This window comes from Eptesicus fuscus, chromosome 20 (assembly GCF_027574615.1).
Source record: "Eptesicus fuscus isolate TK198812 chromosome 20, DD_ASM_mEF_20220401, whole genome shotgun sequence".
Classification (NCBI taxonomy): domain Eukaryota; kingdom Metazoa; phylum Chordata; class Mammalia; order Chiroptera; family Vespertilionidae; genus Eptesicus; species Eptesicus fuscus.
Genome location: NC_072492.1, coordinates 22,336,833 through 22,353,169, shown reverse-complemented (window position 1 = coordinate 22,353,169; position 16,337 = coordinate 22,336,833). Strand labels below are relative to the sequence as shown.

Below are 16,337 nucleotides of genomic sequence, written 5' to 3'. Positions count from 1 at the left end.
AGGCTTGTGATTTTTGTTTTTGTTTAAAGGCAGGTTGGTAGATCACTAGTAGTATTATTTCAGAAAATTCTCAAGAACGTAAAAGACTAACACACATTCAGAACACACATGCAACTTTCATGCTGGTCAAAAATTATCACTGGAGACGGAGGTATTCTTATAATCAACACTTAGGCAAGTTTGTGCTGAGACTATGGTTAAGAATACAGTTAGCTTTCAAGGCAAGCAGTATCTAATGCCACTTCTCTCTGTGGAGAAGTTCTTTCCACCTCTAGCCTCTTCCTTCTACAAGCTGTCCTCTCATGGCTGCTGGGGTCATCTTTCCAGAGCAGATATCTGATTCGTTGGCACAGTGTGTAAGTCAGCTGGCCTCGTCACTTCTCCCTGTCTGGGACATTCTTAAAGGTGGAAAGGTATTTATCCTTAATTAAGTCAAAGTATTTGACTTAACATATTTGGTTTTTGACACCTTCCTGGATTTCTATGATGCTCATTTTGGTTCACTATGATTCTTGCTGGGCTAAAGGCTACACTGAGAATATAAAAGTAGCAAGAGATGGTGAGATGTACCGACGACTGACTCAAATTTGCGTTGCTGCAAGTCCGTTTGCAGCCTCCAACCTGCCATGGACCACTAGGAGATCATTTGTAGAAGCACTTCCCGCGATGCAATACAATACCGGCTTCCCATGACCCGCGTGGAGGCCTTACCGCCACGGGGTGGGGCTCGGGCGTCATTAATTATCCAGGCGTAAACCAGAGCTGTCCCCCGCAAGCTGGGACCTAGGCCATCCCGCGGAGGAGGTGCCCGACAAGCTGCCCTGCCCCTCCCCTGCCCAGGTCGGCCTCTGAGCAGTGCCTGCCCTTCCTGAGCTTCGGGCTCTGCACCTGGGCCCTGCCCTGTGTCTCTGCTGGACAGCCTCTTTCCCAGGCACCTTTTAGTACATCACTTCCTGGATTACCAGCATTTGTTTTCCACGTATATTGTCTTCTGTAGACTGTGAACTCCTCGAGGTCAGGGGGTTTAAATCCTCCTGGTGGGGAATGCCAATGTGTAAAGGGTGTTTCTTATGTCTTGAGTGCTCAGTAAAAATTAGTTGATAATGAATAGATAATTTGGAGAATCTGGTATCTTTTCAATAAATACACCGAGATCTGTGTTGTGAATAAATGCTTATGACTCCAATGTTTTCTTGTGGACCCGCTGACTGTCCGGGTATCACAGAAACTTCAGTCTCATTGCCACCTGAGTGAGCCTAGAAAAATAATCCTCTATGAGCAATGTGTTTTCTCAGTGGTGAAGACAGTAACACGCATATTTCACGTCCATTGTTCACTGGGGAGAGCATTGCTCTAGGCCAAATGCTGAGCCCGGTAAGTAGTGACTCATCTCAGAAGTACACGGAGTTGCACTGGGTCCAAAACCTCAGACCCCAGACTTGAACTCACCTGAGGTACTTTCAGACCCCACAGGGCAAAGCCTGTATCACTATCTGCTGTTGAGAAGACTCTGTGTGAAATTCCTGGGTGGCTCTTTCCTACCTAACCTGTTTCTTACAAGGGTGCACACCCGAAGGAAGTGAAAGGAAGTTCCCCAGACGGACGGAGAAGGTCCCCTCCCACCGGTGAGCAATGAGTACACGCCCAGTAGTGTGAATTCCCTGTCTCATAAGGTTTTCCCTCTCCCCAAGCCTTAATCTCTGAGTGATGAGCAAGGATTGGTACATCTTCCTAAATCAGAACGTCCAGTGACTTTGGAGAGTGACAAAGTGAACGCAACGGCGTCACCCCACTATGACGGCCTTTCCCCTGTTGTGATGTTCAGCACCCATAACCGGAAGAGAATAGCCAGGAAATAGGACCTGTGATGAATGGAGGGATGAAAGTGCAGAGGATGAGTCTATGAAGGTATCACAGGGTAAGTCATGAAATGGTGACAGCTGCTCCCACAGCCCTGAGAACTAGAAGGATCCACAACTGGTTTAGAAACAGGATCACATTTCCTGAGTGGATGTTTAAGATCATGAGATATGTCACCAAGGGAAGCAATGGAATAGATTCCTCTGGAGGTTCCTAAGGACAGAGCCGGCAGGAAGCAGTCAGGGGTGAGTTTTGTTTAAATTCAGCCGTAACTGGCAGGTAACTTTAAGCCCTTCACAACCCTGCGGTCTCAGGATTCTACATCAATCGCCAGTGAAAGATGAGCCGATCCCAGGACCAGAGGGGCCTCAAGAAGTTATCTGAGCTGCTTCCTGCCAACGGCATAAGACTTCTAATTTTAGGTCCCACTAAGGATGAGAAGCAGTAATACCGGGAGTCTTCCATCATTTAATCCGCCTCTGACAGTCAAAAGCCTGCCTCACAAACATCCTTGGTGTTAGATGGAAAACAAGATGGTTCCCTCATATCAACCCTCATCTCCAGACAACTAAGGTTATCATGCTTGTTAAGGCTCTTTTAGCATTCTTCATGCTTTCAAAGCTGCTCTTGTAAAGTTCAAGAAAATCTCAAAGACGGTGTGACATCCTAGTTTGACACGATTACTTTGCAGAGATGGATTCCGTAACACCCAAGTTTTGGGGGCTGAGGCATTCAATGAAATGGGAAGGAGTTAGGGATGGAACCTGAATGGGGTTTTTAAAAAAAATTTATTTTGGAGAGAGAGAGGGAGGGAGAGAGAGAAACACTGATGAGAGATGATCAGCTGCCTTCTGCTCATCCTCTGCTCGAGCACACAACCCCAGCATGTGCCCTGACCTGGAATCAAACTGTTGACCTCTCGGTTCATGGGATGAGGCTTAACCAACTGAGCCACAGTAGCCAGGGCAGAACCTGGATGGAATTTTAACACAACATTCCTGTTCCTAACACACTCAGATCCTAAAGGTGTCTGTTAATGCCATCACCAATCTTCCATGAATATGAGCCACTGAGCACACATGACTGTTGTTGGGGAAGAAAGAAGTAACAGATGAGAAAGTCCAGGCTAGAGAAAAGGCTGGCTCCAGTGAGGAAGGGGTCTGGGAAGAAAGGGTGGGACAAAAGGAGAATCGGACGTCACAACAACAAATGGGCTTACGGGTGGAGGGACAAGGAAATAAAAACAGGCAGAAGAGAATTTCTCCTCACGGAATGTATCTCAAAACATCACTTGAAAGAGGCCTTCAGCGGTTTTTCTCCGGGTCACACTAGGCAGGTGAGTCAGTAGGAAGTGTGCCCAGGACGTGCTGGCAGAAGAGAGACGGCAATGCAGTGAGGGGGGAGAAGCAGGCGAGAGCAGGGGCGACAGTGAAGGCAGGTGGGCGGGTGAAGAAAATGTTGTTTATTGGTAAGTGGCCAGTGAACTGGCCACAAATTTCTAAAATATATCCTTGCAACCCTCTATAAGGCCCTCTCCTCAGCGGTCACTTTTAAAGCATCTCCCTCTGTTGCTGCCACTCCTCTGCTCCTAGGGACGGTTCTGGGTTGAGCCTGTCTGCCTCTCCAGGAGCTCTCAGTTCCATCAGGTTTGCCACGTGGCCCAGAAAACCTGTAAACTCTGGGTGGGGCTGGGATGCTTCTCTAGAAGGTGGGAGAGGCCACGGGATAATGAAAATGAGCATTTCAACAAAACGAGAAACGTTGAAACTTCTCCAGGTCAGGAGAGGAACTGACAGCTAATTTCCTTGGGGCACGTGGTAGCATCCCCCAACCACCTTCTAGCAAATTTTAAAGTGAAAAATTCTTATTCTTTTGAAGAAGTAAGACTTTGAACACCCCACACCACCAACACCCCACCACCACCACCACCACCACCACCACCACTCAATTAGCTTGGGGAAATAAAAAAGCACTTCCAATCCACATGCAGAAAATCGGCTTTTGTTGAGGCAATTACAAACATTACCCTTTTATTCTGTAAGAAACCAACCCACACAGCGGGCTGAGAAAAAGCAAAGGCCACGGTCCCTTGGCCCTCAGGCTCCGTGCTTTCCTGCTTGCTTTAAATTGCTTCTGTTTTTAGTTCTTTTGATGGTTGACTTCAATCACTCAACAATATGCTTACACTGCTTATCCATTTTAGCTGTTATGCACTGACTTCCTTTCATGACAGATCTGCATTAAGTCATAACCCCCTCTCATCTTCATCAAAAACTCAATATAGTTCTGATGATCTTATCACATTAGACAACACGTGCATCCTCTCTCTTGTTCCATCAACGAGAAACCAGAGTCTTCTTTGCCCAGTGGGTGAGGCGAGGCTATCGGCAGCCCTACCTTCCCTTGAGCACTTCTCCCCACGCCCACCTCCTGTCGGCCGTACTTTTACGTCTTCCAGGTTGTGAACTCCTGACTTTTCCTCCAAAGGGTGCTCCTACACCAAGTATCCCGATCTCAGTCACCACCCCCCCACCTACCGGGTGCTCGGGCCAGAAGAGAATCCTCTCCTCCCCTCTCACCCCATCCAAGTCCCGTCGTTGCTTCCCCCAGAACATATTCTCGCCACCTCCAGTGCGAGATGCCAGTGCAAGTCCTCCCCTCTCTTTCCAGGACCGGCCACTCTCATTCTGCGAGAGAATCCATCCACTACAGAATGGCCAGGGGGACTTTTCTGAAGTAGAAACATTCTGAAGGATCGATCAGATCACGTCACTCCCCTTGCTAATAGATGGTCGCTCACTGCAACCCCTGGACCACTGCCCACAAGGCCTTGAATGATCTATCCCTCACTTCCATTCTCCTGCGTCCTCCCCCTCATTCGCTCTGCTCCAGCTGGACCAGTCCCTATCTTTTGACGGTCACAGCTAATTCCTGTTTTAGGGCCTTTGCTCCACTGCTGGGAAACACCCCAGATCTTTTCCTTCTTCTCAACCTTCAAGTCCTAACTGAAGTGTCACTCCCTCTGAGAGGTCTCCCACGTGAGCAGAACAGCCTCCTGCCCTCTACGCTCCATCATGTTATTTTATCTTCTCCGTCGCACTCTTAGGCATCACCTTACGTATGTGTATGTGTCCCTGGGCACCTCCTTTCTAGAATGTGAGCACTGAGAGCTATTTTGTGCCCGGCCCATATCCCCATCGCCTGGAACAGTGCCTGGAACATAGGAGGCATTAAAAACAACACTGACTATTATCAACTCAGTGTTCTGTAACATGAGTAAGGCTTCTATGCTTTGACTAAGATTAACGCCAAAAGTCGGAAATAAGGCAGTGTTTTATTACTGCAACCATGTAATTATTATTCATTACTTAAATATATTCTCTCTGGAGTGCTCCCCCACCTCCAGGAATTTACAATGACCTTTTCTCTATCATGGTCTAGTTTTTAAAGGATAGAATAAAACTCCTTGAATTTCCCAGGTACCATTCATTGAAACCCTCTATCTTCTTGCTCTGATCTGGACTGACTGTTTCCTAAGTCTGTGTCACAAATTTTATTTCCCTCTTGATTTATATCTACTACCTCTTGGCTCTCACATCTTCCTCTTTCTTTTACCTTAGTCTGCAGGAATATATTCCCGGAAAACTACATAGGAAAAGATATATGAAAAGCCTCTGTTTGTCTGATTTGTAGAGAGAGAAGAAGGGAGGGAGATAGAGAGATGGAAACACTGATGAGAGAGGGACATCATCCATCAGCTGCCTCCTGCACGGCCCCTACTAGGGATTCAGCCTGCAACTGAGGTATGTGCCCTTGACCAGAATCGAACCTGGGACCCTTCAGTCTGCAGGCTGATGCTCTAGCCACAGAGCCAAACCAGCTAGAGTGCTTATTACTTTTTTTTAACGTCACACTTAATTGACACTTTGGCTGGGTGAAAAATTATAGGTTGACAACACTTTCTGCTCAGTGCTTTAAAGACAATTTTCCATTGTCGTTTGGCATCTAGTATCAGTGAAGAGCATTCACGTACATGCACACTTTTAGGTATACTCTCAATCTCAATGGGGACTTTCCATGAAAGATACAGTAGAGAAAAGAAGCACACAAAAATAAAATAATAATAATAAAGAGAAAGGAAGCCACAATTGTGTCAGTACTGGCCAAGACTACCCACGTTGATGCATACAAGAAGAAATTTTGGAAAGCTAGTTTACTTAAATTAACTGAATTAGGTTGAATTGTTGTATGTTGAGTAAAGAAATTCAATGTTATTTCTCCCAAACACACTGTTTCTACAAATTCTTCTCTTAATCGGACTCAGTACTTTTTTTGCAAGGCTTTTCCTAGTAATTTCCTTAGCAAACCTCTTATTCACAGCACTCCACAGTTCACCTTCATGGTTCTCAGCACAACTGTAATTGCTTCTCACTGTCTATTTGTAAACTCTGTACGGTAACAGGGGACAGTGTCTTGCTCACAGCTGTCTCTCTGGCATCTGGCTTGTACAAAAGTCCTGGCACTTTTGAGTTGGGGCTCACTCTACGGGTTGAGGAAATGAAAGCAAAGGCATACAAAGGTGAGGTACAGTTGAACCCCTCTGAGAGTCAAGAAGTAGATCCCTGTTTAGTTTTTTAGGCTTCCAGTCCTAACAGAAAGACCATGGCTTTCAGAGATCATGAGCTTTGGAACCAGAGAACTTGGGTTTGAATCTGATTCTACTCTGTCACTGATTCGCTATGTGATGGGGAAAATCATTGATAGGTTCTGCATCCCAATTTCTTCACCTGCAAAATGGACGTAAGAATGTCTACTTTGCGGTAGAGTGACTTTGAAGATTAAAGCAGATAATTTATGTAAATAAATGGACAAACAGTAGGATCTTGAAAGTAGTTATTAATAAAAGCACTAAAAGGTAGATATCTAATTAAACCTAAAGCACTAACTTTGATGGGAAAAAGAATCCAGAAATTATATCCCAATTTGCATGATGAAAATATTCTACAGTAAAAGTGAGATAATTAACCATTTTCCAAATCTGAGGCTCCTTGAGGTCCAGGTATGTCCTTCCTACCTCCTGCAGTTGGATTCACCACCACCACCTTCGACTGACCTTGCCACACAGCTCAATCCATTAAAAAATCATTAGGTAGGGGCCTCAAGCTACAGTCTTACATCCAATTTCTTCTGTGTCCTTTTACTCACTGATGAAAAATTTGAATGACTAAAATAGAAATTAATAAGGTTTTACTAGAAGTTTTACATTTATAGTACATTTTGTTTGGTTAAATAACATCAAATATACATGTGGTGTGATAAAATACAGCAAGGAAAGGGACTTTTGGGGTGACTTATAGATGCCAATCTTGTTATTTTAGCCCCATGGAATGCAGTGAGTTCTCTGCTGGGCAGGGTGGGGAGATGGGGGGCAGCTCCCTTATTCCCTTATGCCATGGCCTTCCCTCACCATCCCCTCTGGGGTGGGCTTCTCCTAACTTGGTTTTGCCTCCATTATCTTGTAAGGATTCCTCTTCCTTTTTCTTTGGCACTTGCCTGGATGACCACCCTTCAGAGAAATGAGAGCTAGACGGCGGGTCAGGAAACAATTCCCCCTACAGACGCCAGAATTCCCAGGACCTCCAGTGGTAGTTAGTCCACAGCGTTCCGCATGCCCAGGGCAGTGGAAAAGAAAACAGGGCTTTTTACAAGGAAGGCTCCTTCTTTCAAAGGCAAGGTTAACATCAAGGGAGCCTTTTCTGTTTTGGTTTGTGGTCAATCAATGCCCTCCTCTGAGAGACAGTGACAACAGCAGGGGAGCCGGAACCAGGCAGACAGGAACCACAAAGCCACAAAAAGCCTTACATTTGGTTCCTTTTTACCTACGAAAGGGAATCCACTAATAGAATCTGGGAACAAAACGGCAATAAATTTAGCTCACTGCTCGGGAGATCAGGGGTGAGTCAGGTGGAAGGAGAAGAAGCATGTCAAAGCATCTATCTTCCCCAATGTGCAAGACAAAGAACACCCCAGAACTGACAAGCTTGCTGCTCCGCCCTATTTGCTATTAACAGATGGCAAGGTTTTTTAAAAAAATATATTTTTATTGATTTCAGAGAGGAAGGGAGAGGGAAACATCAATGATAAGAGAGAATCATTGATTGGCTGCCCCCTGCACAGCCCCTACTGGGGATCGAGCCCACAACCTGGGCATGTGCCCTTGACCAGATTTTAACCTGGGACCCTTCAGTCCACAGGCTGATGCTCTATCCACTGAGCCAAACTGGCTAGGGCCGGATGGTAGGTTTTTAAAACCATGAGGATTTATATTTAAAGGAACATGGGTCTCCTGACCTTCTTATGCCTCCACCCAGGGTGGAAGCAACAAAGGATGGCACATTTAGGAACATGCATTAAAGTCACCGGCCAAAGCCTTCCGAGGACAACTGTGACTTCCTAACTCTCATCTTTCATAACAGGAAGGTGAAAAAGTTTTCTAAAGAGCACAAAACCCTAAAGAAAACTCTGTACTGCATATCAAGAACACCTCACGAACTGCCCTGGATAAGAAAACGACCTCAATTGGACGGAAGGATATGCGGGGTAGTCCCTGTGCCTATGAAATGTGCTTCTGTGAATTCATATTCAGAATTTCTCGATCTGATGAACATCGGCTCTGATTTGTGACCAACTCTCTTTTAAAAAGGATACGTGACTTAGACTAGAGACAAGGTGGAGGGTCTAACAATTAATCAATGTTTGTCAGGAGCCCAGATGTTTAGTTTTATATCTTTCCTTCTGCTGCAGGTATTCTCTCAGGCTTGAGTTCTGCTCTCCTGAACGGACGGCTATCACTGATCTAACCACAATGCTGACTTTATTTCCCAAGGATTCACAGTCCAGTCACAAAGCAGTGAATATGACTTAGCTCCCACTAGTGACAGCTGGAAAGAATCCAAACAGATGGAACCTTCAAGAATCAGAAACCAGTTTCAAAGAGACTCTACAGTTAGCCAAGAGTGTCGGGTTCGATTCTGGTCAAGGACACATGTCCTGGTTGTGGGCTCAATCCCCAGTGGGGGGGCATGCAGGAGGCAGCCAATCAGTGGTTCTCTCTCATCATTGATGGTCTATCTTTCTCTCTCCCTTCCTCTCCAAAATCAATTAAAAAAAAAAAAAGAATGCTTAGGTTTACAAAACAGAGCAAATGATTGGCAGAAATTGTATGTAAGAAAGTAACAGAATATGGCTTCTGTAAAACACGTCACTTGATAAAAAATATCTCCCTTTGCCCTGGTTGGTGTGGCTCAGTTGGTAGGGCGCTGCCCCATGCATTGAAAGGTTGCCAGTTCAATTCCCGGTCAGGGTGCATGTCTGGGTTTCAGGCTCGATCCCGGGTAGGGGGTGTGCTGGAGGCAGCAGATGTTTCACTCTTATATCGATGTTTCTCTCTCCTTCTCACTCTACCAAAATCAGTGGAAAATATCCTCAGGTGAGGATTAAGCATCAAAAACAACAACAGTGCTTAGAATGAGTGACGGCTCTTTCTGGGACAAGTAGAGGTGGTGGACAGAATCTTGGTCCTGTGCATTTTTATCTGTCAAGTCTCATCTAATTTCTAATCTCCACCCCTCCTTTTCTCTGAAACGCAACCCACTCACTCCTCACACCCTACACTGTGGATCAAGCCCACAACACAGGCTTGTGCCCTGACCAGAAATCGAACTGTGATTTCCTGGTTCATAGGTTGACGCTCAACCACTGAGCCATGCTGGCCGGGCCCGACAGACATTCTTAAACTCTTTCATATCAGTTCTATTTTATGTAATACCAACTGTGCCATTTCCACACTTTCAGGTTGATTTATATTCTTTAATATCTTTATGCAAATCATTGAACATTTTAATTTCTCAACCAGCCCCTTTTCATCTTGGTTTGTCATGTGATCTTCGGTATTCTTCCACGCTTCCTTGAATTTTATTCAGAATGCAGACAGCTCCTACAATGTGGAATTCCTGTGATAGTCCCTTTCAGAAATGGGATTTTCTTTTCCTTTTAAGTCGACAGCCTGCACCTTTCTCACTGCTACTTTTTCTCTTTTTAGGCCTCATAACTAAGGAGACGTCTCTTTAGTCCCGGGGTTCTCGCACAAAACGGGCGCGTGGATTCTTCTGGGTTTCTTCTTACAGTCCACCTCTTTGTAGTTAGAATCCATTTCTCAGCTTTCAACCTGGAGAGCTGGCTCAGGAGCAAAGCCTCTAGTTGTGGTTTTGAAGCCTTTTACTTATTATGAAACTGCTGATCTGAGAAGTCCCTACATCTTGCTTCCTTGTCAGCTTAATGACAAGGAGAGTCTGGAATTATTTCTAGTTCTTTAATTGTTAAAAAAAAAGGAAATGAAAAACTGCAACCCCTAGCATACAACATACCCATGGCTCTTCAAGTCTATAGCTCTTGTAGGGGCTGATTTAATATCTTAAAATACCAATTCACGTCTGTCCCTAGATGTATTACATCAACACAAGACAAGGTATTCATAAAGGGGAGGAAACTATAAAAGAGTTCTTTCATGCAGAAGGAGGACTGAATTACTACTATCTTTTGGGGGGCAAGATGCACATTATCAGTGGGGAAGGACTGGAAGTATTCCATGGCCAGTGGGCCCCATCGGCCGGCTTTGGTATTCTACCATAGTCCACAGAGAGCTTTCCGAGTGCTGGGCACTGACCTGAACACTATAGAAACTACAGTGAACAATAGAAATAAAGTCCTTGCTAAGATGGGGCTTATAGTTGGAACATATGTGATAAAGAAACCAACAGGTAAGGGTGCCGCGTCAGATGGAGCTGAGAGCCATGTGGGGAAAGGAAGCAGGGCAGAGGGCAGGAGTGCTGGGCGGGAACTGCTATGCTCTCCGGGATGTTTAGGAACAGCCTGATGAGGTGACCTGTGAACGGAGGCGAAGGACGTCCTCTCAGGGGACTTCTGCCTGAGTAACATTTCTGCTTCCATCTCTACGAAAACGTGGCACTTCTTTCTGTGTTTTCATGTGTATCTCTACAGAAGAGGGTGAACTGCTGTCACCATAAATCAGATGCCTTCAATAATTACAATTTTAGCCCAGCCGGTGTGGCTCAGTGGTTGAGCATTGATCTATGAACCAGAAGATCATGGTTTGATTCCCGGTCAGGGCACATGCCCGGGTTGTGGACTTGATCTCCAGTGCGGGGCGTGCAGGAGGCAGCCGATCAATGATTCTCTCTCATCATTGATGTTTCTCTCCTTCTCCCTTCCTCTCTGAAATCAATAAAATATATTTAAAAAAATTATAATTTTAAATGGTCCAAAGACCTTATTAAGGAGATGGACCATAATTTAATGAACCAAACCTCTACCGTTGGCTGCCTACATTATTTTCAGCCTATCCTTATTTTACTTCTATATTTTCAGCTGGAATTTAAACTATGATTAGTAGCCAGGCATTCAAAGAGAGCAGTTTGGGACTACAGATGGAGGGCCGTGGAAACCTGCATTCAGGGCCAGGGACAGAAGAGGAGCAGAGACCCACATGGGGCGGCAGAAAGGCGGAGAGAGCAGCGGTGCTGGGGGCGGGGGGGGGGGCGGGGGGTGCGGTGGGAGGAGGGCAGGAGCAGAGGCCTCTGGGAGGTGCCTCCTCCTCTGCTTCCCCCACCGCTGGCCCAGAGGCCTCTTCTCCCGACCTCTGTATTCTCCCGGCTGCAGCCAATGGCCGGCTTATCGATCTGCGTCTACCCGTGAGTTAAAAAGAACATTAGCAAAATATAACAGAGAAACAGGTCAAGTGTTGAGTTAAACTCAGTAACGGCGCTCCTTTAAGTAAGCAGATATTCAGGAGACTGCGTTCGAGAAACAAGAAGCAGATGGCACTGACTTCTGGCTTTCCTCCACAGACACAGAACAGGAAAAATACCTTCCAATGCCCGGGACTGGGGCTGTGCTGAGGTTTCCAGCACCCAGACAGGCAAATGCCTGGGCAGCTGCAGAAGGCAGATGGGTCCTCCGACAGCCGAATATCGCAGCGTTTCTGGCGACTCCCTCGCTAGGGCAGCCAGTGTCAGCCCATCTGGTTGCTGGTGGGCAGGAACGCTCATTACCAGCAGGTAGTCACTGCTGGGATGCGATACTAAAGTCAAGCCAGCCGTTTCAGAACCTCTGCAAAGCACGCTGGCCCGGCAAACCGCTGGCCCGCCCCACCTCCCCCCGGAAGGAAACCCACTGGGCTCCGCGTGCCGTGTACAATGGGACCATACAGAATAGGGATATTCCAGGAGGCTTTACTTGGCTTTATATCAAGGTATTCGAATGCCATGCGACGGATCATTCAGTTAGAAAGCGCTTTTGTTCTCTGCTGCTTTTCTAAACAGGAAAGGAAAATAGCCGTGACTTTAAAGCCATCAATAATATGCCGCAAAACTAGCTGCCATTTGTTTATTGTTAAAATGAAAAAAAAATTCGATAAGTAACATATATTTACTGCAAAACACTTACAGTGAAAAATAAATAAATCTCCCTCCTACCTCTTTGTCCCAGCACCCCATCTCCCCAATTGCTCTCCAGGGACAAACATTGTTACCCACTTCCAGCATATTTTTCCAGAAATAGTGTATAATATACACAATCATATGTGTGTCCCAAAATGTGTATACATACTTTTAATAATTATAAAGGCAGTGTTTATTAAAATACATTTCATTTTCAAAATGTAATAGAATCAGTTGTTAAAGTGCATATATGTATTTTTGGGACACTATATATATATATATATATATATATACACACACACACACACACACACACACATATATATACACATGTATATGTATATATATGTGTGTGTATATATATACGCACATACACTCTATAAATATATTTGTGTGTATACATACACACACAAGTACATACCCTTATTGTTATATTTAAAACAAACAAAGGCATATCAAAGGCTCTGAGAATTACTGCAGTAATGAAGCCTGTTTAACTTCATTAACATATCCTAAATGTGTTTACTTATTAGAAGTATTAAATTTTATCAAATAGTATTTTTGTCTTTTTTTGAGAACTATTATATGTGCATAGATTAATACACCTTTCTAATGGATAGCCACCCTTATATTCTTAGAGTACAGCCTCACTGGTCGTGATACATTATTCTTTTAAAAAAACTCTCAGATCCAATTTTTGGGCATTTTATTTAGGATTTAAAATCTCTGTACTGACATGAGATTGGACTACAATTTTCTTTTCTTATATTATCTTTACCTGTTTTGGATATAGTGTTGTGCTGGTCTAAACTCGTTTCCAAACTTTTTACTTCTCTTCTCTCTGAAACTTGGCAGGAATATCTCTCATAGACTTTATGTCCTAATCCTTGTCTTTTATAATTTTTCAAGACAGTGACTCCTTTTCACATCTAGTCTCTCAATAGCATGTTTTATTTTTAGCCCTTTCCTCGTAACTTCTAACTAGAGAATTTCTCGAGATGTACTTTAAGGAAATTACCTGAAAGATAAAGGATTGATCTGAAATTACAGCATCTCACTTTTAGATTTCCATAATTAACACACAGATAAATATGATTCTGTGCCACGTCCTTACGCTTGTAAAACACAATCTGTTTCTTGAAGTCAAACCAATGATATGATAGTTGACAATAAAGGAAAGTAGGAAAAAAAAATCAAGTTAACCTTTCCTCAAGAAGTCAATAGCAGTTGATGACTCTAACCCTAAGTCAAAATGCCAAGCCTGAATTTTCTGGGGGCAGGAAGGAGGGTTTTGATCTCTTATTGGTACTTGACCTCTTAATTCATAGGTCAAAAACCTATATATATAAAAGGCTAATATGCAAAGTATCCCCTCGGGAGTTCGATCATTTGCTATGACATGCACTGACCACCAGGGGGAGGTGTGGAACATGGCGGCGGCAACCAGTGGTGGTGGTGGGGTGGTGGGGCGCTGACGGAGCCAGGGAAAGAGGAGGCAGGGAGGCGGGGAACCTGATCGGCCCAGATCACAGGCCAGACCTAGGGAACCTACCCGTGCACGAAACTAAAAAAATCAACTCAACAGCCTTTTCTTTCTTCCATATATAACTTTTAAAGACACTAAAAAATCTTACATATACAGGGTGGGGCAAAAGTAGGTTAACAGTAGTGAGTACAAAGTTTATTTTTGTATTGTTATTTAATAACTTATTTTTTTGTTAAAAAATATTTTTATTGATTTTTTACTGAGGGGAAGGGAGAGGGATAGAGAGTTAGAAACATCAATCAGTTGCCTCCTGCACACCCCCCACTGGGGATGTGCCCACAACCAAGGTACATGCCCTTGACCGGAATCGAACCTGAGCCAAACCAGTTAGGGCTAATAACTTATTAATTATTGTTTTATTTTCCAAATGAACAACTGTAAACCTGCTTTTGCCCCCCCTGTATTAAAGATTTGAGGGAATGCAACTAGAAACACATCTGAGAATGCATATGCTGAGGAAAGGAAGCAATGATGGATTCAAGGACCAGATTCACAGGTAACATGTAGAGGCATGTAACAGGGGTTGGGATTTGCTAAACAAGATCCAGATTGAGCAAAAATACTTCAATTTCCCAGGCAAAACTATTTATTAGTACAGGCATCCAAATTAAAATCCCTTTAATTGTCCATCTTTTGCCATAACTAAATATTAGGAGGAAAATAAGCCTACTTATTTGAGTTATAAATTTTATTGTAGAGATGCCTTCTCCATCCTAAACTCTTCAGTATTCCCCTTAGCTTTATAACTATTTGGCAGATGAAAGGGAGTTTTTCAAAGGTCCATATGTTTATTATTATTTTTTTGATATTTCCTTATTTAGATTCTTATTTTTCCCCCAGATAATCATTAAATATTATTTTAATCATAGCATTAAGGAGCATTTAACTGTATAAGATACTTAAAGATCTACTTTGATCTAGGATTCAAGGTTTGATGACATAAAAGAAACGGTCTTTGCAGCCCACTTCTAAAATTATACTCCATACATTTACCAACAAAAGTTAATACAGTAGAATCAGACGTGTGGACATCGGATTGTAAATATGCCTTTGTTTAGACAAAGAAGTCATGTCTAAACCTAAAGAATGAACAATCCTCATAAGGAATACTCGGTTCCTTCTGGCAACTTAGGAAACGTCGTTTAGGAGGAAAAGGAACGGGACACTGGGCTCATGTCTCGGTTGCTGAGCTTTGAGGAGCGGCCTTGCAGCATCAGGGTGGTGGGGAGGCAGAGACAGTCTGCCACCGTGGGAAGAACATCTGACTTTGGAGTCAGCGCAACACCCACCCTAAATACCCCATGGCCTCCTCTGGGAAGAAAAACACTCCTAAAACAACTCCAATAAAGAACCAGACAACATCACTCCCCTGCTTAAAATTACCCTTTCACTGGTCCTCATCACCCTCAGGATCGGCTCTCTGTTTCTATTTCTCACCTCATTGTCACAACACACACACACACACACACACACACACACACACACACACACACACACACAGAAGTACCCCAGATACATTGACGTTTCATTACGAAGTTCCCAGAAGATGCCATGTTCCATCACAACGCCATGTTTCTGTCGAGGTTGTTGCGTCACTCAGGAATTCCTTTAGTTGTCATGGACCTATATGTCACTCTAAACCTACCTTCTAATTGGTTTATATTCACAGTAGACATACCCGATGATCGTATTTGGGTTAAGCGAGAAGCTGTGACAAAAAGTCATTTTTCTATCTTTTTTGATTTCATTACGTTTGGATGGGCAGTGACAAAATCACCGTTAGGGAACCCTCTGGTTGTTGGTAGAGCCGGAGGATGGAAAAGTAAGGGTCATTCCTATTCTCGAAACTAAGCCTGGATGCTCATTGTGCCTTCTGGGAAACAGGTGATTTAAGTGGTCTTTATGAAGGAAAAGAGATCAATACACTAACATTGGCACACGAGTTCAGTGAGAGTCATGATTGAAGAGTTCACGTGTTTGAAACTTGTCGTAGTTACAAAAATCCAACGTTACCTCTTGAAATGATTCACCAGGACGCCAACAAGTTCTCCAATTCGGTTCTCGTGGGTCGGCTGCTTGCTGAAGAGGCAGACGATGAGGTCCTTGTTGTCTTTCGTGTGGAACACCACAAGCTGGTCCTTTCCATTGGAGACGCTCAGGCCGGTCAACTGCAGAGAGACACACGGAAAACGATTAGGTTGGTTCTCAAAGGAATACATTTAAAAATACACCTTGTAATTTAATAATTGGTCACCATCCCGGATGACTTTAATTTTTGTCAAGTTTCATGGAACAAGCAGATGGAAGGCAATAATAAAGAATGAAAGTCAATAAAATTGAAAACAGAAAAACAATAGGAAAAAAATCAACAAAACAAAGAGCTGATTCTTTCAAAAGATCAATAAAACTGCTAA

General features: G+C 43.9%; 1 protein-coding gene across 1 annotated transcript in view; it reads right to left on the bottom strand.

Moving 5' to 3' along the window:
* Window positions 1-16,337, bottom strand: part of MYO1D (myosin ID) — a 273,970-nt gene that overhangs the window by 61,247 nt on the left and 196,386 nt on the right. The window contains exon 21 of the mRNA XM_008147767.3: window positions 15,937-16,091. Within this exon, the coding sequence (XP_008145989.2) occupies window positions 15,937-16,091 (155 nt within the window). The remainder of the gene's footprint in view (window positions 1-15,936; window positions 16,092-16,337) is intronic.